Below are 25,421 nucleotides of genomic sequence, written 5' to 3'. Positions count from 1 at the left end.
CCTGCCTGAACATCTCAAAGTAAACTTGTCCAAAACTGAATTTATCATCCCCCCCCCCACACACACACCCTTCCCCCAAATCCTGTATCCTTTCTGGGCATTTTTATTTTGGTCAATGGCTATATTATTCGTTCAGTCACTTAGTCTCAAAACCTTAGTAATCTTTGACTCGTATTTTTCCTTACCCACACTCAAGAGTCTATTACTACTAAATCATCTCCATTTCTCCTTTGTAAAAATCTTTCACATCTATCCTTTACTTTCCATTTTCCCTGTGAATATCTTAGGTCTGGTCTTTATAACCAGATTATTGTAGTAGTAGTAGTAATAGTCTTCTGACTGGTCTATGTCTCTTGCCATCTGTCTTCAAATTCACAATACACACAAGTCATATTGATTTTCTGAAAATATCATGTTCATTAACATTGGCATGAATGGCTCTGACCTTCTTAAACCTTATATCTTACTACGCCTGTATTTTCTGATACTTTACATCCAGCCAAATTATTCTACTTACTCACTGTCATTTATATGTGTCATATACATTCTGGTCCCTATGCCTTTGCTTATACTATTCTACCTAAATCACCTTCCTTCTTTTTCTCTACTTGTCTAAGTCCTTTCTTTCCAGATCATTGTGCCCCCCCCCTCCTACTTTTTAATCCTTAACACTTATTTGTACTCTCCATTGGAAACTGCTGTGGTATATTATATCATTCTTTAAAATTTTGTTGGTATATCCTGTATTAAAGCCTCTGAGGACAGATAACACATTTTTTTTTTTGGAGGGGGAAGGCAAGGCAATTGGGGAGTGACCATATTTCATACGTCACTGAATCTTCTTTGCATGGGACAGAAGTTAAACAAATGTTTGATGCTGCTGCTGAATGTCAGGCCAAGCAGACATTCAGGGAACTGGCCTGAGATGAGCAGAAGGATCCAAAGAAGTTTTCAGGAAATTAATAATAGCTAACATTCATATAGCCTTTAAGGTTGTAAGGCACTTTACATAATCTCCTGTGATCCTTATGTTAGCCCTATAATAGATGGAGAAACTGGAGCTCAGGGAGGTTCATTGACTTGCCTAGAGTCACAGAATTTAGAGCTGAAAGGAACTCAGAGGTCACCTAGTGTGATCCCCTGATTTCATGAGAAAACAGTCTCAGAGAGGTTAAAATCACTCATTCGAGGTCACACAGGTGATGCTTCAGAGAATGGAGCTGAACCCAGGTCAGATCCAGTACCAGTATTCTTTATACTGTACTACTCTGTGTTCCTAGAAGTCACATAAGTAGTTAAGTGTTAGAGGCAGGATGTGAACGTAGATCCTCCTGATTCCAAGTCCATGACTCTTTCCATTCTATCATGCTATCTCTCCTCCCTTCTAAGGATCTTCTCATAGGTTTTCTCTACCCACAGCACCCTTCTTCATGTAGGGGCCCTCTGCTGTTACTATCAGAGGAAGGTGATAAGAGGGCTGTATCATTAGTCAATCTACTGCTGTCATTTATCCCCGCTGATGTAACGAATCATGGTCATGGAATGATACTTCTGGTATTTTCTTTATTCTTCCCTGGTTCCCATTTGCCCCGTTTCTCCATTTTCTAACCTCTGGGTCAGAGAATAGTTTGGGCTTCTCCCCAGGAGTTTTCCTCAGCTATAGGGCTACATAGCTAGCTTATCTCAATATCACTCTGTTCTTTGTCCAGGAAGACTATGAAGGCTAATGTCCTGGAATCCAAGAAGGTAGTGTGATCAGCAAAAAGAATCCTTGGGATTCTTTTGGACTGGAACACTTGTGTGTGTGTGTGTGTGTGTGTGTATGTAGTCACTCTAGGAAATGTTACTGCTTCCCCCAAATAAGCAACACTGTCTGGCATAATGCCCAGCTGACATAATGGTTCTCTGTGTAGGAAACAATTTTCCCTTTAAAAAAAAACAAAAAAACTTCAGACCTGTCATTACTGGGAGACCTCACATTTCCTAATCCTGGAAAAAGGTACATATACTCATGAGATAGGGGCCAATATTAAAATTCACACTGTGCATAACACTCAATGGAGCCTTTCTTTATTTCATGGCCAGTTTGGATCAGAGATGGCTAACTATATGGTCCTTGGGAGATATGGAGAGTCTTGTTCCCTGAGTTTCTGGACCAACTCTGATCCTATGAAGCTTGGGACATTTCTGGTCTCAGAGATGCATTGTTCTTTCTGATCATGGTAGCACTGAAAGGGCAAGAACTGTTCTTGGCCTATATTATTAGACCAAGGGTAATCCTTCATCTGTTCCTACTTAAACCTGCTTTCTAATCTGCACCACCAAAACTAGAAGAATTGATAAGACAAAATTTCTTATTCCCTTTCTGATTTCTAAAGAATTGCAAGTATCAGTTGGGGCCAGATAGTAATTTTTAGTCTTCCCAAAGCTCAAATATGTCAAAGAATAAAGCTGCCCTAATAGAGCCACAGGCCATGCCCAAGATATTAATCCAGTGTTCAGAGTATGTCCCCATCACTAAATGGCCCAACTAGTCAGTCTGTTGCTTTTCTATTTCCTCTCTCTCCTGATTTCCACCAAACTTTCCTGCTCTTTCTCTTAGTTACTATAAGCCAACATGGTATAGAGGCACGAGTACTGTCCCTGGAATCAGGAGACTCATCTTCCCGAATTCAAATCTGGCCCTAGATGCTTACTAGCTGTGTGACCCTGGTAAGTCACTGTTTGCCTCAGTTCCTTCATCTATAAAATGAAATGGAGAAGAAAATAGCAAACCACTCCAATATCTTTGCCAAGAAAACTCCAAATGGGGACACCAAGAGTAGGATACAATTGAAACGACTCAGCGACAACAAATAACAATGTCCCAGACTCTGTTTCCTTGTGTATAAAGAGTGATAAGAATATTTGTACTACCTATCCCATATATTTGTTATAAGAAAAGTGCTCTGTAAATGTTAAAGTGTTATATAAACATGAAAATTTTCCCTACCAATACTATAAAGCAGAAAAAGTACATTCCATAAAATTGTTTCCAAACAGCAAAAATGAAAGCCTTTTTAAAAAAATATCTGTGTTGAACTTCTTGAAGGTACTCAATACTGACTTGACTCTTTTAAACTTAGCCGGTAAACTTTATAAGATCAGGGGGCTATGACCTTGTTATTTAGTCACATACAGATTATACTAGAATATAGCATAGTAAAGCAGATGCACACTAATGGGATGTAAATATTTTGATATGTTAATGATAATAGTGATGACTGTGTTTAATGATAGAAAAACGTCCACAGGTTATAGATCAGCACATTGAGTCAGCAGATTTATACCCCTGTTAAATAGCCTGATATGGGGAGCATAAACAATAGTAAAGCTTGTAAAAAAAAAATGAGGTCATTCTCTCTCTCTCTCAGGAGACTCTGACTAGGACTTAGGGAAGAATCACGAGTCCAGGGTTGTATTCTGTAGCTTAAAGAAGTCATGTTAGGGATGGGGTAGGAAGAGAGAGCCAGGAATAACACTAATTAAAGTCTACAGCATAGGGAAAGAGTAGAAAGACAAAGTGTTTGTTGGCTAGGCCTCTTATAACCCGAGGCTTTAGAAGTTTCTCTGGGGTTACCTCTGAGAATGGCAGATCACTCAGCACAGATTAAAATCACCTACTTTTTAGTGCTATGGATTTACTAGAGCTAAGTGATAAGTCTTTCCCATTCAACAGGATGTGCTACTTGATTATCCACAAAGCGAAAGGAAAATTTAAAAAAAAGTTTTTTGTTAATTTATCAAAATGATGGTATGTTTGGGAAAAGGACCATTTCAATGGTAAAAGAAGCAGAGAAAGGTCAAGAATAAGGAGAGGAAATTTGTGCTTTGAGAATGAAGACTATTATAGAAGACTCCAGCTAAATTAAGCTTGGATGGCATGAACACAGCTCTAGATCCAGACACAGAATGTGAGGAAGGGACAAGGAGAGTTTGAATTGTAATTCCTACAAATGCATCAGAAAGCTGGGGTCCCACATAGGCCAACTCCAAACTCTTTAGCAGAACTCAGCATTTCACTGCCTTTGGTTTGACAAACAGTACTCTTCCTCTTACCTTTTGGGGAGAAGTGAGGTCTGTGGTGGCTGCTCACATTTCAAACCGGTAGAAAAAAATTTCTGTTTATGTTAACTGAGATTAGGTTACCTCTGGGTGAATGCTAAGTTTTCATCTGATTCTTTGTTTGGCTTTAATGTTTATATAATCTGAGTGACCAATCCATCAACAAGGGAGAAAAGGGACCAACTAACAAAAAAGCAATTTAAACCATGATATGCTCTGCTTCTGCCCATTTGATTAGGAGTTCCCTGAGGATAGGGATAATATCTTTCCATCAGTTAATAAACCTTTAGTGATTCCTACACTGTGAAAGGCACTGTGCAGCTTTCCAAAAACACCTTGCGATTTACTTTAGTGACTGCAATATATGTTATTGGACCTGACTCAAATTAGGCACCGACTTTGAATACCTTAAAGTGCTATATAACTCTCATCAATTATCATCTGATATATTTTGTAGATGAGGAAAGTAAATCCCAGAGAGGCTGATTTATCCATTGGTATCCATACAGGTAGCCTGGCAAAACCAGGATCTGAACCCTGGTCCTATAATTCCAAATCCTGTGTTCTTTCTACAGTACCATATTGCTCCCTTTAAAGCACTGATTGACCTCTGCGTTAGAGGTCAGCTACTACTTGTAAAACAGTCCATGCAATCTCCAAAGCTCTACAGAAAAAAACAAGGTCTGGAAATCAGACAAAAGGCAAGTGCTTATTCCATCGGTTTAGGGCTAATTCCCCTTGTGACTGGCTACTTGTCATTTGATAGCCTCTAATGGATCTATTAGTACACAGGGCTGGACAAACAGCAGGTACCTCAATCCAGTCTTGTTGAAGTCTGAAACCTAGGGTGTGGTGTGATCTCAGGGCAATCATTCAGAGCTCTGCTGACTCTCCCAAGAGAGAAAGATCTGCCTTCTTGACCAGCTACTGAAAAACAGACCAAAAGGGTGTTCTCCTGTAGGTCTGGCTAATGAAAAAAGCCCTTTCATATCCTACATCAATCAGCCTGCTCTTCTAATTCTAGAAGCCTTAGCTAGATCTGGAGTGGGAGGGAAATATGAAGACAGACTTTGGGTGCTAAGGCATTGTTGGTAAACTGTTGAGCCCTAAGATTTTCTGAGGATTAGATTACAAGCAGAGAGGAAAAAAAAAATCACCTATTAGGTACCTAAGGTCACCTGGTGATGAAAATAGTCCAAGTTCCCCCAAGCCTTGAGGTCAGCTCTGGCTTCCTACAGCTGGGAAGAAACTGCTCCCTGCAGAAGGGAGCTGCTGCAGCAATGACCCCAGGGACCCAACCAGTGTGTTGTTATTTTGGACTCAAATTTGAGGCCAGCATGCAGAGAATGTGCAATAAGATCCCTAGCCTAAAGGACCAGCCCACCCACACCCAGCTGCTTCCTACTCATAGGAAGGCTCTCTCTTAGAATCATAGGGTCACAGCTAGTCTTGATATTTTTCTGCAAATACCTTCTTTTAATTTCCTATCCAAAGGCTCTCAAGGGGATCACAGGGAAGGTCAATGTTTGACTAAAAGCCTTCTCTGAAGAGCCAAACATAACACCACAGAAGGCTGCCCCTAAACCTCTTATCATTGCTCATTAGGTGGAATAGGATGCTTCCCTTAAAGAACAGTCCTTAGTTTATTGCCCAGAGCAACAAAATCCCTGTATTACAAGTCCAGCACTTTCTCCTCAAGGCCCAGCCACTGTGACCTCACATAAATCTGACCAAATTCCTAGAGGCAGGCAAAGAATAGTCCATTAAAATCACAGTCAAGGAGAAAGTGATCAGAGAGGTTCTAGAGCCAGCTGGGTAGTCCAAACATCCCGCAAGCCTTTAGCCTTCAGGATGGAAGGTGGGGCATGGACAGAAATAACTGCTATTCTGAATTTCAATTGAGGCTGGAATGAATTAGGAGGCGGAGAACAGTTTGAGGAGGGGGAAGGTATTATTCTTTTCTCAGGGATTTCCAAACCACTCCCAAACAACCTCTGCCCAAGGGCAGTCATTCCCATCACAAAAGAGATAGTTATCTCCTGCAAAGCCTTGCTAAATTAGAAAACTATTTTCCCAAGCTTTAGGCAGCTAGTGGACCTCAGACTTTCTCATTTCCTTCCTAAGGGCAGAGAACTAAGCCAGATGACCTCAGCAAGTCCCTCAGAACTCTATCCAGAGTCTATCTGGAACCACGCAAAAACCAGGGTCCAAAGAGAAAGACTTCATTAGCAAAGTATAAATAAAATTCCTCCACCCCCCCACCCCACTTAACAATAACCTGCATTCCCAAGGGCCTTAGTTTCTAACTGCCACAATTATAAACAGCTCTGCTAAGTCCCTGAAGACAGGGGTTCTATGCTACAACCCCTGTCCCCTCCAGGGCAAAAGGCTTAGGCCTTAGAGAAGTCAGGGCCTACCTTGAGTCTGGCCCTAGAATGTTTTCTTCGGAGGTAAGGATGGAGAATGCAGGGGGCAGCCAGGCTCAAAGGATGAAAAAATGGAGCCTCTCAATGGCAGCTGCAGGTGAAGATCTGGGAGGCAGCACACGGCAAAAAGCACTGATCCTTGCAGGAAGAGGAGCCCTTTCCCAAGGGTGTGAGCTGAGAGGCAGGGCTAAGCTTGCTCTAGGGGTTCAGAGCTGCCGCTCTCTTTTTCCAAGCTGACTTCAGGAGCAGGGATGGGTGGGGAGCAGGAACTGTCCAAGTCTGGCTCTTCTCAGGCTGTCTGTCCTGAGAGGTTAGTCTTTTGCTTCTAGGGGTTTTACTGCTGTTGCTCCCTGCTGCTTCTAGGCCCTGGGAGCAAGGCCGGGGTGTTCTCTCTTTCCCCTCCCCCTAGGCAGTGGACTGAGGCGTACAGGCTGGCAGGCTGCTGCCCAATTGGTTCCCGAGAAGCTCTGCTGTAAATAAAGGGCCACAGATGCGCAGTGAAGTGGGCTAGGAGAAGAATCTAGATTGGATTACACAGAGCCCGTTACAGAGAGAGAGAGAGAGAGAGCAAAGATGGGAGGGGCAGCCCAGGGAGGGAGAAGCTGCTGGCATTCACTCACAGGCTCCTCTCCTTCAGCACTGTCCTCAGTGCCCGGGTAGGCAAAAGAAGCCAATCTTCAGCTTCAAGGGTCAACTCCCAGACCCTCTGCCCATGGCAGCAGCACTGACTGCCCAGACAGATGACTCAGCCAAGGTTCCCAGAAAAGGGATCAGTGCCCCCGAAGCCAACATGATCCATTTCCTGAGTCAAAGCTCTTTCTCAATTGCATTGCAGAGGCAGGGTTTTTTGCCCCATCTACCCTTTGTTGTTTTCTGGTCAGACTCTTTGTGACCCCATAGAACTGGTTTTCTTGGCAAAGATACTGGGGTGGTTTGCCATTTCCTTCTCTAGTGTGTCCCCATTTTAAAGATGAGGAACTGAGGTAAATAGGGGTTAAGTTGCCCGGGGTCACACAGCTAGTGAGTGTTTGAGGACAGATTAAACTCACATTTTTGGATGCAAGGCCCAGCATTCTATCCAGTGCACCACCTAGCTGCCCTAGTGTCCATGGGGTTTTCCTAGGAAAAATACTGGAATAGTTTGCAATTTCCTTCTCTACTGGATCAAGGCAAATAGAAGTTAAGCTATTTGCCCAGGTCACATAACTAGTTAGTGTCTGAGGCTGAATTTGAACTCCTATTCCATGTCAGTGCTCTATCCACTGAGCTATCTGCCTTTATTTACCCCAGGAGACTTCTAAACCTTAGCCCACTCAGTGACAGAGGGATCTGAGTATTGCTGGAGATGCAGGTACCTGGTCTTATGCCACCTGCATCTTTGATTCAGGGTCATCTTTTGGCAGGTGGTCCTTGGGGTCTCTATCTTCCAATAACCTCCCTTCTACCACCATGGAAGAACAAAACAACAAATAAAGGTAGGGTGCAGTGCTCAGGTCCCCAAAGACTATATAATGTAGTTTGTAAGTCAATGCTGCTGTGGAGCTCCCAGAATGAGATTCCAGACTCAGTGAGGGGGTGCGAAGCAGGCAGCAGCATCATTCCCAGTGTATCTATGAGGGCTAGCCCCAATCTGAGTTTTGGTGTTTGCTGGAGTTTAGGGTGAGGAGAGGAAAGCGGAATGAAAAGTATTTTCTTCTTTCACCCTGTTCTTTGTTCCTACACTTTTCAAACACTAAGAGGGGCTTAGAAGAGAGAACCTTTTAAATGCCAGGATGCCATCTCTTATCTCCTTCCCCAGTTCCATCTTTGGAACAATGGATAAAAATTAAAAAATAAGTTGGTCAATCATTCTGTAACACACCATCCCTTCCCCCATCACTCAGCTAAATAATATAAGGCCCTCTGAAAGCCAGAACTCTTTCAAGGCATATAAGGGTTCTAACCAGAAGGCCAATGCTGGAAATCCCACCTCTTGACATTACCTGATGTACTGCATGTTATTAGATTGGCCACACTTTTCCCGGGGTCTTGAATCAGGCCCCCCCAGGTGTGAGGGGCAGGCAACAAAATCCCAATCTGTCTTGATGCGTCCAGTCCAGGCTGTTGTCTGCCCATTACAGCTGCCTGTGAGGCCTTCAGGTTAATAATAGCAGCTCGGATGCCAAACGGGTTGAGAAGACACTGTGGGAGGTGTTTATTTTTACATTGTGGCGTCAGCATCAAGTTCTACTGGTTATTGCCCAAATCCAGGGCAGCTTTCTACTTCAAGAGCAGCCTTGGGCTTTTCTAGGGCCACTGGGAAACAGGACAGCTGAGTTGGTCTCCAGAGAAAACTGAATCTTTCTGTAAATACCCCATGAGAAGCAGTAATGAAGATCAGGAGCAGGACTCTTGTCCTGAGCTTGTCTGAGGCTGAACTGAGTTTCAGCGTCCAGCAAGTTTTGCCATCAGATCTCTGGTGGACCTCAGTTTGAGAGTCATTGTTCAGGAATTTTAGTCTCATGACCTCTAGTTAAAAGACTGTGATTGTGAGTCATGCAGATTATTCGCTCAATTAATATTTATGGATTTGATTAGAAAAAAAAAAGGAAAAGAAAAAGGTACTTTGTTTTTACACAGAAAGATCCCTAGAAGACACTAAGGAACTGTCCACAACAGAGGGTTATTAGCTCTCTAAATGGCCATGCTGTACTGATATTTTAAAGAAAGGGAAAAAAGAAATCTCCTGGAGTCATGCTTATAGGGCATCTTAAAAGATAGTGGATTTTGTTCCAACTTATTTAGCTGCAACTTTTTCTTTACCTACCCAGAAAAGACAAAATAGGGAAAAAACACAGAGGAACAGTGTTTCTTCATCCTGAGCAGCCAGCTCCCATGAAGCCACACCTGAAAACTCGTTTGCCCTCAAAGGCCAGAGTCAGGGCCCCCACATTGGTCAGCCCACCATGCCAAAGTACTTTTGAAGCTCCTGTCAAACACTCCTCCAATTCCCACCAGGTAAAGTTGTGGGGCAGCTGGCAGCTCTGGGGTATTATCCTGAAAGCCAGAGTGCCCTGCTGCCGAGTCATGCACATGGCAGACACAGGGCTCCTGGGGAATGGTAAAAATGTACAGCACACCAGGCAGGAATGCAGGAATGCAGCTGTGAGAACATCAATGGTAACTCCACCCACAGCTGACTCACCTCCAGGAACCTCCAGAAACAACAAGCCAAGAATTAGAGTAGTCTGAGTGGTTTAAGGGGGAACCATGAAGTTTTCCGACTTTCAAGCCATTGGAAAAACAATATAATCTCAGAAACAACCAAACTTCTGTAGACATGTGGGTTTGATCTCATTTCTTCCTGGATGCTAGCCATGCCTAGGAGAGAGGCATGGTGCCCAGCAGTAAGAGCATTGTTCTGCAAGACAGGAAACGATTTCCTTCTTGGCTGTGTTTCTAGCTTCTCTGGGAGAACTTGGGGGCTTGGTATCTGTGATTCTAAGAACTGTCCATGCCCTAGCTTCCTCATCAATAAAATGCAACAACTCACCAACCTCCCAGGATTGTTGTCCAGATGAGTTGTAGTCAAACATTAAGACTAGCAGGGCAGGATATAACTGCTGTGCACTCTTCAGGTGGATGAGGAAGGAGAGGCCTGTTTTACCAAGGCAGGTGCTTTCTTTCTAAGATAGTGACTGCTTGCTAGGAGGCTAGGCTGGACCTCACAGTGCCCTCTGCCTTGGGATTTTTAGGGATCTCCAGAGCGGAGTCTGTTAAGGTCTGTCTCTGGTTTGGAGAGTTACTTAGATAAATCTCTTAGGAATCTGCATGTTTATAACCTTAGTATGAGTTAATCGCACCTACTGAAAGGCAATGAGAATTTCAATTCAATTCAACAAACATTATGCCAAAGACCGTGTTACTTGGTGGGGCTACAAAGACCAAAAAAAAAGGTTTTGCTCTCAAGAAGTTTATATTTTTCTGGGACATGGGTAACAAGCTAAGTACAAACCAATTCAAGATAATCTGAAGAAGGGAAAAACACTAACGATTAGGTATATAAAGGAGGGCTTTACCTGAGGTGACTCTTGGGTTGAACCTAGAAGGAAGATAAAGATTCTGTGAGGCAGAGATGAGGGGAAGGACATGCTAGGTGCTATAGTGGATGGCTTTTGGAAATGCACACATGCAGGAGATGAAATGTCAAGTTTAGGTTACAGCTTGTAGTCCAGTTTGGCTGGAATGTGCAGTATATTCTGAAGTGGAACAAATATGAGATAAGGTTGGCTGTCGCCAGTTTGTAGAGGGTCTTAAATGTCAGAAGCTAATGAAGGCTTCTGAGCAGGGATGTGGAGGACAGATGAGAGACTGGAAAGCTGGAAACCAATTAGGAGGTTATTACAACAGCTGGCTGGAGAAGTGGGTGGTAGCCATATAAGTGGAGAGAAGTGGATTGATGAGAGGTAGAATCAGTAAGACTTTGGCATATGATAGATGAAGGAGGAGGAAAAATAAAGACTGACTCTAGGGTAATAAACCTAGATAACTGGGAAGATGTTAATGTCTCTAAGGGGAAGTAGTTTCCCAAATTACATAGTTCCTCTCTTGTTTGTTTGTTTGCATTTCCCTGCAACATCCTCCCTTCTTACCGTTGCTGATAAGAATCCTGGACTGATCCTTCACGAATCAGCACAGATGTCCCGGCTCTCTTGTCAGGTACAATCTCCCCCTTTAATTTTACTTATTTGTGTACTTACTGCACTCTCCACCCCACCCTTCAGCAAAATGTAAGCTTCTTGAAGGCAGACTTGCTTTGTATCCCCAGTGCCTTGCACATGTTGTAGACCCTTAATGAATAGGAGAGAAATTAAAACTTAGAGCAAAACATGATGAGTGCAGTTTTGGACGTGTGAGAATATGGGATATAGGCTGGGCATTCATGTGGAGATATCTAGCAGGGAGGTAGTGACATGAGAACTGCACTTTAGGAGACAGAATTGGACTGAATATGCAGATTTAAGAGGTAATCAGTGATCAGGACACCAAGAGAATATGTAGTGAGGAGAAAAAGAGCACTAAGCCTAGAGATACTTGTACTTAGGGAAAAGTTGGAAATATTCAAGAAAAAGAAATTCTCCCTTCGCTTGTTCTAGGCAGTGTTTTTTAAACTGTGGGTTTAACCCACGTGGGGTTACGTGGATCAAGAAGCACTGAAGGGATCACGAGTGGAAAAAGTTTTAAGAAGCCTGCTCTAGGGAAGTTCTCTCAGTGCTTCCCAGGGTAGAGGAATTTGCCCTTCATTATTTCTCCTAGCATTCTAAACTTCAGGACATTCAGCATTTAGCAGTAAGATTTATAAACTGATACCCATCTAATAGGCTGAGAAAATACACTCAAGTAAGAAAGGGTTTTTTTTTTTTATTTTTTTCTAGTCAGGGCATAAGCAGTTTTGTTGTTTGAAACCACAAACCAACCTCTACTCTTTAATAATCAATAGATTTTTTTGCCTGGTTAGCTTCTCCAACACACAATAAGAATTTAATAAATGGATGAGCTGAATTCCCTAAACTGAGCAGAAATGCCAAATTTGCCTTTAAGTGTCAGTACTGCCTCTAAGTGACACTGATTCTATAAACTCCAGAAGCTGATCTCTTCAGAGACTGACTGCCAGCTAAAAACCTTTGGGACAACTATCTCCTTTCAGTAAAAGGGACTTTGAGGCCTTTGTATCTAAGGCCAAAATCTCAAAGTTCTGTCCCTGAAAACCTTGGGCAAAAAAGCCTTTCCCCCCTTCTTTAGGGCTGGTCCAGAAATTCCAGAGGCAATTCCCAGCTCCCTCTCTGCTTCCAGTGGAGGGAGCCACCTAGGAATGTCTCCTGGTCATTCTGGGAGGGTGTCTGGTGCAGCAGACAGAGTGGCTCATTTCTTTCATACACAGAGCTTCAAAAAGCTCCTTTGGAATTTCACTTATTCCATTATCCTCCTGGAGGGCAGACTAAATCACAAACCATCTTTGTGTTTCTATTTCTGCTTAAATTACCACTCCCCAAACCCAAGTCATTTTCTGGATCTCTTAGGGTAATAACCAGGAAATCAAATGTTCAGTGAGAGCACTAGTGTCTGGTGGGTTAGGTGTTAAGGTGGGGCCTTTTCATAGAGTAGACTAGAAGGAACTAACACAAAATGGCTGAAAATCCTATCTGAGATGTCACTTTCACCATCATGAATAGTTTTATCTCTATAACCTCTGAAGGCCTGAAAAGAAATGTAGGACAGGCCTCAGATGACAGCCCATTTTCTGATACTGCTGTGTAATGCTCATTATAACATCTTTGATAAGAGAGAATAGATAATTGCTACTCCCTTGCTCAAAAACCCTCAGTGACTCTTTATTACCTCTAGGATAAAAAAAAAAATCCTTAGCATATAGATTCTCCTCTGCCTTTTTAGTCTTATTTCACATTATTCTCCTTTATTCTCTCTATATTCCAGACAAATCTGATTACTTCTAGCTCTTCTCAAAACTCAACCATTTCATCTCTTACTTCCATACATGAGCAAAGTTGCCCCCTATACTTAGACTGTACTTTCTCTTTCATCTCTATCTTTTAGAATTCTCATCTTCCTTTAAGGATCGGTTTAGGAGCTACTTCCTCTTAGAAGAAAGCTCTTCCTGATCCTGTGCCCCTCACTCCTTTGCTAAAGCTCTCTCCTCTTCTCACTGTAATGGAAACCTGAAGAGCAATCTCTCTCTCTCTCAATGCAGACTGGCAGCTGCTCTGAATGTCATATAGTCTTGGAGAGTTGCCCTCAGCGCTCCAATCAGCATTTACTAAGTAGCAACTCTGTGCTGCTAGGCACTTGGGATGCAGATCAGTTCCTGCCCTTAAGGATCTTACAATCCATCTGGGAAGATGACATGAAAATATAAAATAACAGGTGTAACTGGGGTGCTAGGCATGAGCATGTGCACTGGCCTCTTCCTGCTGACACACCTACAACGACAGTGCTGAAGGACTTCCACTCTGGAGCATGTAGACCTGCTTCCTGGTATCTTGGTCCTCACGATGGCAGCGAGTGCTGTGTAAAAGAGGATCCGCCACAGGAAGAATTGTGTACGATACTCAAATAACTTTGAAAAGAAAGGCAGTTTTTACCATCACTCTCTTTTCCTAACTGGAGTTAGGAGACTCTCCTTTGTACTTCCATGGGGGCTAGGGAGGGGAATTTCTCCTTAGCAGAAATGATGGCCGCTTGCTTACGACAGGAAGAACATGTGCTTATCCGGGTGGGTCTTAGACCAGACCTTAGGGCCCTCGCTGCTTTTTCTGTTTTGTGCTTCTTTCCCTGAGCACAGACGACCAAACTGTTTCTAGCTTGGTAGCAACCTTGTGGGTTTGAGAGGACCAAGCACCTGGACCAAGATACTATTTGCTCAGTGAGAGGTGATTTCCACAATTTTTTGGAGATGACCACTGTCAGAAGGATAAGTCTAAGCAAACTTGCCAGAATAGATAGAGCTTCTTTGAACTGCTCAGGCAGAGCAAAGCTAAGATGAAGATGATATGCCTGCCTGTTCAGTAGTATTATAAAGTGTTTCGAATTTCAATGTTTTAAGTCTCATTCTCCCAGGAGAGTATAATAAGAGTCATGGGTTACTGGGTCATGCTTTAAGTATCTGTCAATGCACACTATGAGTCATTTATATTTTAAGCACTTCTTTTGTGGTAGAGGAAATAAATAGCTGTCCTATACCTCATCTACTGTATATATTGAGTACATTTCTAGAAGAGACTGTTAATCCATTCTGGGGAAACCTTAGACATAGTAGACCAAATCTAAGCTCTAAGAGATTTTCCCAGAGGCTCTTGACTAGGAAGAGAATGAGGCACAGAGTACAAAAAGAGCTTGATCTGCTTTATTAGGGGTTAGGCACCCTCAGAACTGAATCATGTCCTTGTGACCTAAAAACCAGGGCTCCTTGGTGGGAGAGGGTGTCCCAGGCATGTGCACTCTTATCTCTGACACTAATATTTTATATATATCTTTAAGGCAATTGGGGAATGGGGGGAAGCTCTAGTAGCTGAGGTGATTGGAAAGGCTTCATATGAAAGGTGACATCTGATCTGAGCAATAAAAAAAATTAGGAATTTTAAGAGGAGGGGGTTGAGGAAGGAGTGCATTCAAGGCCTAGGGTGACAGTAAGTAGAAAGGTATAAAGATGGCAGATGGACTGTCATATCATGAACAGTAAGAAGGACAAGTTTGGCTGGACTGTAGTGAACAGGGGAAGTAAAGTACAATAAGCTGGAAATGGAGACTGGGTCAGGGAGTAAAGGGCTTTAAATGCCAAATAGAGGTGCTTAAAATTACTCCTTGAAGTGACAGGGAGCCACTAGAGTTTACTGAGTAAGGAAATTACATGGTCAGGCCTGCCCTTTAGGAAAAACACTTTGGCAGCTGTGTGGAGGATGGGGTGGAGAAGGGAGGGATTTCAAGGCAAGGAGACCAATTGGACGGCTATTGCAATAGTCCTAGTGAGAAGAGATGAAGGCCTGAAATAAGGAAGTGGTTGTGAGCTGGAGAAAAGGGCATGGGATGTGAGAGGTGCTGGAAAAACAAAAGTGTTGATTTGGAAAATGATTAGACATGTAGGATAAGTAAGTGGAATCAAAGCTGACGCCCAGGTTTGAAACGGGGTGGCTGGAAAGGCGGGGTGTCTTTAACACACAGCCTGGATGTATCAGAGGCAGTCACCCAAGTAAGGTCTTCCTGGCTCTGAGACCAGCTCTGTATTTACTATGCTATGTTGTCTCTATGAATGATGTTTAAATTTCAGCAAAACACATTAATTTCATGCAATAGTGACATAGCTCTCAATTGTAATCTGTTCCCTCTTCCAGGCTGACATTCATATTGCCCAGGCAATGCCTTTATATAATATGCTACAGGACCTTAAATAAATATGCTAGTTATTCTTTCCAAGTGTAGATACTGGTCCACTTTCACTTATAATATGTGTATGTATATGATCTGAAAGGCTACCTGACTTCATGGATAGAAAGCCACACTCAGATTCAAAAAGACCTGGGTTCAACTCCTGCCTTTGGACACCCCAAAGGTAGCTGCATGGCTCTGACAAATTTCTTAATTTCAGTCTTGTAAGCGGCTCTCTAAAACTGCAAGTTGCAGAGTAACTTTGATCTATATTGGTATAAGGCATTTCCTCACCTGGAATTCCCAATAAATTTGTTAATGGATAACTCTTTGACTACACAGACTGAAAAAGAAAACTCTCAAAATTCAAGACCACAAGATTCATGGCTAGAAGGGATTTAAAAGATTACTTTAATTCAAGCCTGTCATTTGAGAGATGAGGAAACTGATTCAGAGAAGCTAAACAACTTACTTGAGATCACACATGAAGTAGAAAAGCTGAAATGCGGTATCAAATTCTCTGGCTATGAATTGAGCTTTTTCTGCTATGTCACATTGATTAGTAAGTGAGTAAACTAATCTTTTAGGGTTGTGGCCTAATAAAAACCCACGAGAATTACAATTCAGGGCAACCTAACCCCACTGATAGAGACCTATGGCAGTAAATATCACATCCTGGGAGGAGCAGCTACAGCAGCAGCAGCAGGATCTTTGAAATCACCCTACTCTAGTAATTGGCATTTTAAAATTGTTATTAGCAACATGGATTTCCTGATGCTGACAGGCTCAGCACAGAGGGTGGCTGTTTACTCTCCACTGGGTTTATCTATGGCTGCAAGCCTCTTTCCTGTGCTTGTCCTGTTCTTTGTGTGGATAGGGCAAGTACATGTTCATATTTTCACCTTATTTCTTCATCACCCCAAGTAACTAATAATGATGATGATGATGTTGGAGTTGCTAGAGATGATGCCGTTTGGAGCACATAAAACCTGACACTGGCATTTCATGTTCTTTTCTGAATTGGGGCCTAGGGAGGTGGAACTCCCCTCAGATCAATCGCAGAGGTCACAAACGACAGTGCGGCAAGGCCTAGGGTCTCAGTCTCCATCCTGCTGCTCTTTCTGGCTTCTTCCCCCTCATGCTTCATGGTTGTGAGATATTTTACAAAGTACCTTTGTACCCACCCCCCACAAAAGTGGTACACACACATTTGTGATTCGGGTCTTTGGGTCCCCAGGCTTTAGAGTACCTTGTGAGTCTGAATTCCTATCACTCTAGCTTGGGAGTTTCTACCAATTTGACTGCATTTAATGGTCAGCCAGGAGACAGAATTAGCTCAAGGTAAAGATATTTACTAACACGGTATAGGAAGAATGGGAAGGTAGGTGGCACAGAAATGCCACACCACAAGAGTGTCTGGCCTGGAGTCAGGAAGACTCATCTTCTTGAGCTCAAATATGGCCTCTGAAACTTACTAGCTGTGTGACCCTGGGCAAGTCACTGAACCCTGTTTGCTTCAGTTTCCCCATCTGTAAAATGAGCTGGAGAAGGAAATGTTCACTCTAGTTCAACCCTTAGATGATCAGATTGTGAGCTTCTTGAGGACAGGGACTATCTTTTATCTCTGCTATCCCCAGTGCTTAGCACACATAATAGGTGCTTAATAAATGTTTCCTGATTAACTAGCATGAATCCTGTGATTCTTTAGTTACTGTTCTAACTTTATTCCAAGTCCCCAAGTGTCTGTTATGATCATCCCTGGACCCTGTCAGTTCCCTTCAAGTACTTAAGGAAAACTCTTGTCTCTTACAGCTGTGAAAATTGTATCCCCAGGGTAGCTAGGTGGCGCAGTGAACGGAGCACTGGCCCTGGGGTCAGGAGGAGCTGAGTTCAAATATGGCCTTAGACATTTAACACTTACTAGCCATGGTCCCTTGGGCAAGTCACTTAACCCCAAATGTCCTTCCAAAAAGCAAAAAAAAAAAAAAAGTATCCCCTAATAAACCAGTCAAGTGGCATTTGCTAAGTGCATCCTGTATGCCAGGTACTGTGCCAGGAGTACAAAGGGATGCCAAGAAAAGCCAAAAACAGGCCCTGCTCTCAAGGACTTCAGCTTAATGGGGGAGCTGGTGTGCCAACAACTGTAAACAAACAAGAGCTATCCATTCACGATAAATTGGGGGTAATGTCAGAAGGAGAGCACTAAGATTCGGGATTAGGAAAGGCTTCTTACAGAAGGTGGGACTTTAGTTCAGACTTGAAGGAACCCACAGAAGTTAGGGGATAGAGATGAGGAAGAAGATAATTCTAGGCCTGGGGGGCAGCCATCGAAAATGCTGAGTCTCGATATGGTGTGTCATGTTAAGCAAGGAAGCCAGTGTCACTGGCTCATACAGGATAGATTAGAGTGAAGAGAGGCTTGAGGCAAGGAGACCAACTGGCAGGCTATTTCAATAGTCCACGTGTGAGTCTGAGGACCTGCTCGGGTGGTGGCAATTGTCAGAGGAGAGAAGGAGTATATTTTTGAGATGTATGGTAGAAATAACAGGACTTCATCAGGGATTAGATATGGGAAGGTGAAAGTGAGGAGTCCAGGATTTTGAGCCTGGGTGATTGGAAGAGGTGATACCTTTGACAATAATAGGGAAGGTAAGAAGGAGGGTTTGGGAAGAAGGATAATGAGCTCAATTTTGGAAGTAGTGAGGTTAAGACATCTACGAGACATTTTGTTTGTGATATCTAAAAGGCAGTTGGAGACATGGGACTGGAGGTCAGCAGATTTTGTTGTTGTTCAGTTATGTCTGACTCTCCTGACCCTATGTGGGGTTTTCTTGGCAAGGATACTGGAATGGTTTACCATTTCCTTCTCCAATGGATTAAGATAAACTGAGGTTAAGTGACTCGTTAGATGTGACTGAGGCCAGATTTGAAGTCGTCTTCCTGACTCCAGGCTCCAGTCACCTAGCTGATGCTCAACAGAAATGATTAGGACTGGATAAACAGTTTGGAGAGTTATTTGCATAGAGATGATAACTGAAACCAGAGGAGCTAATGAGATTACTAAGTGAAATAATATATAAATATATAAACATAAAGAATACAAATAGAATATATACTAGCAATATGAAGTGAAATAATACAACGGGAGCTAATAATTTAAATGACAGGACCTGATGAGATTACTAGGTGAAAACAGTATAAAAGGAGGACAGAAACCTGTGAGTTACCCATCATTAGTGGGCATGACCTTGATAAAGATCCAGTAAAGGAGACTGAGAAGGAATGGTAAGACAGGTAAGGAGAGGAATAAGAGAGAATAGTGTCCCCAAAACCCAGAGTATCAAGAAGAAAAGGGGGATCAATAGTGTCAAAGGCTATAGAGAGGTCAACAAAGATGAGGAATGAGAAAAGGTCATTTAAAAAAAAATTTTTTTTAAGCAATCAGGGTTAAGTAACTTGCTCAAGGTTACACGGCCAGTTATTTCTGGGTGTGGTGCTGAGTGTCTGAGCCCAGGATTCGATCTCCAAGTCATACCGACACTGGAGCCAGTGCTCTTACTCACTGAGCCACCTGGCCACCCCTCAGGTCATTAGATTTTGCAATTAAGAAATGGTTGGTAACTTTGGAAAATAGTTTTGGTTAAATGAGGAGGCCAGAATCCAAACTGTACAGAGTTAAGAAGAGGATGAGAAGAAAGTGGAGGTATATATTGTAAATAGCCTTCTGAGGGAATTTAGCTGCAAAAGGAAGAAGAGATATAGGACAGCTACAGAAATGAGGATAAAATGAGTTTTCTTTGAGGATGGGAGAGATGGGTATGTTTGTAGGTAATGGGGAAGCAGGCAGTAGACAAGGATCGATTGAAGATAAATAAGGAAGTACAGAAGACAGAGGGGGAAATCTGCTAGAAAAGACAGGCTGGAATGGGATCACTTGTGCATGTAGAAGATTTAGCCCTGTCAAGTAGAAAGGTCACTTCATTATGTGAAATGAGTGGAGGAGATGGTGACAAAAAACATCTGAGTGGTGTGAAGTAAGAAGCAGAGAAGATGGAACTCTTGGCGACTGGCTTCAATTTTTTCAGTGAAATATCAGGCAACGTTCTCACCTGAAAGGGTAGGGAGAGAGGGACCTGTGAGAGGTTTGAGAAGAGATAAAAAGTTTTGGAAAAGTTGCCGTGGCGAGTCAATTAGGGAGGTGAAAAGGGCTTGTCCTGCCACAATGAGAGCTAAGTTAAGATTATTAATTTATAGTGGACCCAGTCAGCATGGTTTTGTCATTTTTCCCAGCTTCATTCAGTAGCACATGACTAGGAGTGAAGGCAGTGGATTGTGGGAGTAATCTAAGACTGATGCTTGGCAGGGCAAGATCACTGATATGAAAAAAGGACAAGGGAAAAGAGTATATAGTTGAACTGACCACTCTTTAAATTCTGGTTTTCTGATGAATACTGCCTCTAGCATTAAGCTTATTTGCAAAGATGACTTACGTAACTTAAGACCAAAGGTCATGCCTTTCTGCACATCCCTCTGATTTTGGGTCAACTTAATTCAGCAAATATTTATTCAGAATTTACTGTTTGCAAGGCAACGTGCCAGGTAAAACAGTGAAAACAAAGATAAGACTATGATTTCTAACTTCAAGGAGTTTATAATCTAGTAGGGCACATAGAAAATATGAACCAATAATAAGAGTACAAGGTAGAAGGTTTCTTTGACAAATTACTATAAGAAAATAACACCTTAAAAAATAGACTAACTCAAATTGCAAAAGAGGCTCAAAAGGCCAATGATGAATGCCTTAAAAAGCCAAATTTGACTGACGGAAAAAGAATCTCAAAAGCTCAGGCTCAAAAAGCCAATGATGAATGCCTTAAAAAGCCAAATTTGATTGATGGAAAAAGAATCTCAAAAGCTCACTGAAGAGAATGATTCCTTCAGAATTAGACTGGAGCAAATGGAAGCTAGTGACTTTATGAGAAATCAAGATATTATTAAACATATCCAAACAAATAAAAAAATAGAAGGCAATGTGAAATATCTCATTGCAATAACCACTGACCTGGAAAATGGATCCAGGAGAGATCACTTAAAAATTATTGGACTACCTTAAAGTCATGATCAAAAAAAGAACCTAGAAATCATCCTTTAAGAAATTCTCAAGGAAAATTGCCCTGATGTTTTAGAACCAGAGGGCAAAATAGAGGTTGAAAGAATCCACCAATTACCTCCTGAAAAAGATCCCAAGAAGAAAACTCCTAGGAATATTATAGCCAAGTTCCAGAGTTCCCAGATCAAGGAGAAAATATTACAAGCAGCCAAGAAGAAACAATTTGAATATTGTGGAAACACAATCAGGATAACACAGGATCTGGCAGCTTCTACATTAAGGGACTGAAGGGCTTGGAATATGATATTCCGGAGGTCAAAGGAGCTGGGATTAAAACCAAGAATCACCTACCCAGCAAAATTGACTATTGTGTTTCAGGGGAAAATATGGTCATTCAATGAAATAATGGAGGACTTTCAAGCATTCCTGATGAAAAAACCAGAGCTGAATAGAAAATCTGACATTCAGATACAAGAAGCAAGAGAAGTAAGAGAAGGTAGACAGGGAAAAGAAATCATGAGAAACTTATCAAAGTTCAACTATTTACATTCCTACATGTAAAAACGATAATTGTAATTTATGAAACTTTTCTCAGTATGAGAATAGTTGAAGGGAATACAAATACACATACACACACATATATACATGTCTATATAGGAGGGTATGTGGGCGTATGAATACACATACATACGTGAGTGTGTGTATATATGTGTACAGGTATACATAGACAGAGGGCACAGGACCAATTGAATAGGAAGGGATGATACTTAAAAGCAGAAATTGAGAGGTGAGAGAGGAATATAATGAGAGGAGATGGGGAAGAGACAGAATGGGGTAAATTATCTCATATAGAAGACATAAGGAAAAACTATGACAATGGAGGGGAAGAACAGGAAGGCAAAAGGAATGGGACAATCTTACTCTCATTTAATTTGGCTTAGGGAGGGAATGACATACACACTAAATAGGGTATCTCACCCCACAGGAGAGTAGGGGGGAAGGGGATGAGAAAAGGGATGATGGAGGTGAGGGCAGGTGGGTGAGGGAAGTTAGAAGCACACACTTTTTTAATTTTTTAATTAATTTGTTTGTTTCCTTTTAGTTTACAGGATTCAATTCCACAATTCCTTGAGTTTCACATTTTATCTCCCTCCCTCCCCTCTCCCCCCATGGTGGCATATAGTCAAGTATAGGATCTGTAAATACTTTCACATTATACATTAGTCAGGTTATAAAGACAGATTGTATCCGATGGAATGAAAAATGGTAAAGAGGACATAAAACCAAACAAGAGAAAGAAAAAGATCAGGTATTTTGCTTCCACCTGGATATAAACTCCATTCTTTCTAGTTCTTTCTCTGGATGCACAGATTTCTCTCCATCATGAGTCTTTTGGGATTGACTTATATCACTGCATTGCTGAGAAGAGTCCAGTCTATCAAAGTTGGTCATCACACATACGTTGTGTCTGTAATAGTGTACAAATTTCTCCTGGTTCTACTCTTCTCACTCAGCATCAGTTTGTATAAGTCTCTCCAGGTAAACATGAAGACCGTCTGCTCCTCGTTTCTTATAGCACAATAGTATTCCATAACATGCATATACCACAACTTGTTCAGCCATTCCCCAATTGATGGGCACCCCCTTAATTTCCAATTCTTTGCTACCACAAAAAGAGCTGCTATAAACATTTTTGTAAATATGGGTCTTCCTTCCATTTCTATGATCTCTTTGGGATATAACCCCAGGAGTGGTATTGCTGGGTCAAAGGATATGAAAGTATTTATAGCCCTTTGGGCATAATTCCAGATTGCTCTCCAGAAAGGCTGGATCAGTTCACAACTCCACCAGCACTATGCATTAGTGTTCCAATTTGCCCACATCCTCTCCAGCATTTGTCATTTTCCTGTTTTGTCATCTTAGCCAATCTGACTGGTGAGATGTGGTACCTCAGAGTTGTTTTGATTTGCATTTCTCTTAATCAATAGTGATTTAGAGCATTTCTTCATGTGCTTATAGATATCATTAATTTATTTCTCTGAAAATTGCCTGTTCATATCCTTTGACCATTTATCAATTGGGGAATGACTTGTATTCTTATAAATTTGACTCAATTCTCTGTATATTTTAGAAATGAGTCCTTTGTCAGAGACATAGGTTGTAAAGATTCTTTCCCAATTTCCCACCTCCCTCTCAATCTTGGTTACATTGGCTTTGTTTGTACAGAAGCTTTTCAATTTCATGTAGTCAAAATTATCTATTTCACATTTTATAATGTTCTCTAATTCTTGTTTAGTCATAAAGTCTTTCCCTCTCCACAAGTCTGACAGGTAAACTATTCCTTGTTTTATGAGACTGCTTACAGTATCAACCTTTATACCCAGATCATGCACCCATTTAGACTTGATTTTGGTATATGGTGTTAGATAATGGTCTATGCCCAGTTAGAGGCACACACTTTTGAAAAGGGACAGGGTCAAAGTAGAAAATAGAACAAGCAGGGGATGGGACAGGATGGAGGGAAATAGTCTTTCACAATATATCCAATTTGGAAATGTTTTGCGTAGCTACACTTGTACAACCTATATTGAATTGCCTATCTTCCCAGTAAGGGTGGGTGATGAGGGAGGAAGGGAAAGAATCTGGAATTCAAAGTTTTAAAATCAAATATATGTATTAAAAAAAGAAAAAAAAAAGAAATGGACACTTTGGGATCTTTCCCAAAAGGGAAAGAGGAGGGTGGGTAGAAGGAGTTTGGGGAGATGGACAAATTCATTTGAATCTTCCTTAGCAGCAAGAGCAATTTCAAGTTAGGTACCCTCTGGTGGCCAGTGAAGGTACTGCAGTTTCTAAGGGTGGTTATTCCATATAGATGCTGACATAAAATGTATAGAACAATTGGTTCTGTGGCTTGAATATAGTATCAAAGTATATAATTCATATATTGTACTACCTCTTTGGATAATTAAGTAATGTCCTGATTTCCTATAGGTCGAAGAGAGGCAGCACATTAGCCAATGTAGGTTACTATCGTCACTCTAGTGTTGTCCCCCATCCTTTATCTACCCCCCACCTCCCACTGTAATATATAGTGGGAATAACACATATTAGGAACCCTGTGCCACATAGCCTGGGCTAGTTTCTCCCATAAAAGTTAGAGAAGCCATCCTTGAGTCTTGATTTGTCCAAGGAACTAAGTTTCAAACTGCTGATGTGGTTTCCTGGGCATAAAATTCCAGTCTATGAGGTATCTGAGCCCCTCAGACTTGATGGATATCCCACTGCTTTAGAAGTTAATACATCCTTCTGACTGAACATAAGTTCTTCCCAGATCTTTCTGTATGAAGATGAGGGGGGCTATGTGTCCCTGAAACTACATCCTTGAGGCTAACCTTTCCAAGCTATTGTTAAGGAGACTTCTTTTTGCTAATAACATGGCCTACAAGTGTCTCATTTCATTGCAATCCAGAGCCTGAACCAATGAATTGGCCTATATCAGGCCTGGTCTAAATAGCAGACTACACTAGTGTCACATAAAATTAGAAAGGTAGGACCAGATCAGATAGGCCCTGAAAATCAAGTTTGGATATTTAGAATATATTATGAAGGAAATGAGGAATACTTTGTTTCTGAATACACATAATATTCAGATGCCCCCTCTTCTGACCTAACAGAATGGTTTTTCAGACTAAACACAAAACACTAAAAAAAGACAACTTTGTTATTTCCTTACAGTACTGAAGCTTTAAAATGCCATTTTGAGATATCATTTTGAGTGCAAAATGAGGTCAGTGTAATGAAATTGTGGTTTGTAAACTGGCCTCTTTGCTCAGAAAGCACGTCCAAAATGCACAGTTCCTAATCCTTTTTTTTATCAATAGCAGAATTTTTGGAATAAATTTATATTCTTCAAAGGGAACACTAAAAAAAAGTTACTCATTTTGATATGTAAGTTTTGATGTGCTTATTAAAAAGTAATTTTTCCTTTCTTTGTAGCTACAGTTCATATATGACTTATGAATACCAATAAATTCTTCATTGATGTATACACTCCTTATTCTGGGACTCCGAATAACAATGCGTTATGTCCAGACTAGATACATCACTCCAAATAGACTAATAGGTAACAGATGTATTAAATAGTATCAACCTACTGCGTAATAGAACCCAGGAAGATTTTCTTCACCAGCTTGGTAACCAATTATTTCTCTTTCCTCCTTCTTACCTTTAAACCAACAAAACAGAAAACAATATATGCATCTTTGTGATGGCTCAGTATATCTTTGTGTACCATCAGAGTGTTAGTATTTGATTTGAGGTGATGGAAACATGGTCAAAACCTGCTTATCAGTCCTTGGTCAGACTAGAAAAATTATATAACCAATAATTATGTAGGAATCTGAGTGATTCATCAAATACCCTCCAAATAGGAAATTTCCTAATTATCTGAATATGAGCTTGGAATTATGGGATGTACCAATGGGTCCAATACAGAACACTCAAAATAGGTGAACCCCGGATTGGCAATGGTTATTCTGAGCCGCAAAGATGTCGTTCTCTTTGGGGTTCTCAAAGGAATCAGCTATCCCAGGCCACAGGGGGTCATACCACATACAGTTTTAGTTAAATGAAAAGTCAGAAAGGCATGGGTGCCACCAGTCTGGTATCGAGTATTTAAAACATGTTTTTAAATATCTTACCCTAGTGTGTTATTTCTTAATTTGAATACTATTTTCCTCTCAATGTCTAGAAGACCAAAACTTGGTGGTATGAAATGTATGACTGCCAGGAATTAGAAGAGAAAGAAGGCACAGATGTCAAAACTGGATATCCAGTTACGGTAGCAGTGGTAGAAAAGGTTA

The 25,421-nt window shown here is 41.4% G+C and overlaps 1 protein-coding gene across 11 annotated transcripts in view; it reads right to left on the bottom strand.

The window, feature by feature from the left end:
• RUSC2 (RUN and SH3 domain containing 2) overlaps nt 1-25,421 on the bottom strand; it is a 445,432-nt gene that overhangs the window by 49,000 nt on the left and 371,011 nt on the right. For 3 of the 11 annotated variants that reach the window (XM_069088808.1, XM_069088771.1, XM_069088853.1), the window contains exon 1: nt 8,513-8,651. The exons of 2 other annotated variants lie outside the window; for them this stretch is intronic. Coding sequence is in view for 1 of the 9 variants with exons in the window: in XM_069088862.1 (XP_068944963.1) it covers nt 8,513-8,750 (238 nt within the window). In the remaining 8 variants the exon portion in view is untranslated. Of the gene's footprint in view, nt 1-4,917; nt 5,032-6,521; nt 7,001-8,512; nt 8,948-25,421 lie in introns of those variants that run through there. 6 more of the 11 variants (XM_069088781.1, XM_069088799.1, XM_069088843.1 and 3 more) reach the window with 5 other exon arrangements.

The sequence above is a fragment of the Petaurus breviceps genome, unplaced genomic scaffold (genome assembly GCF_028583685.1).
Source record: "Petaurus breviceps papuanus isolate PSGF00001 unplaced genomic scaffold, PetGlider_PUasm1.0 120, whole genome shotgun sequence".
NCBI classification, from domain to species: domain Eukaryota; kingdom Metazoa; phylum Chordata; class Mammalia; order Diprotodontia; family Petauridae; genus Petaurus; species Petaurus breviceps.
Note: the sequence above shows the minus strand (reverse complement) of the source record. Positions and strands in the feature narration are given on the sequence as shown.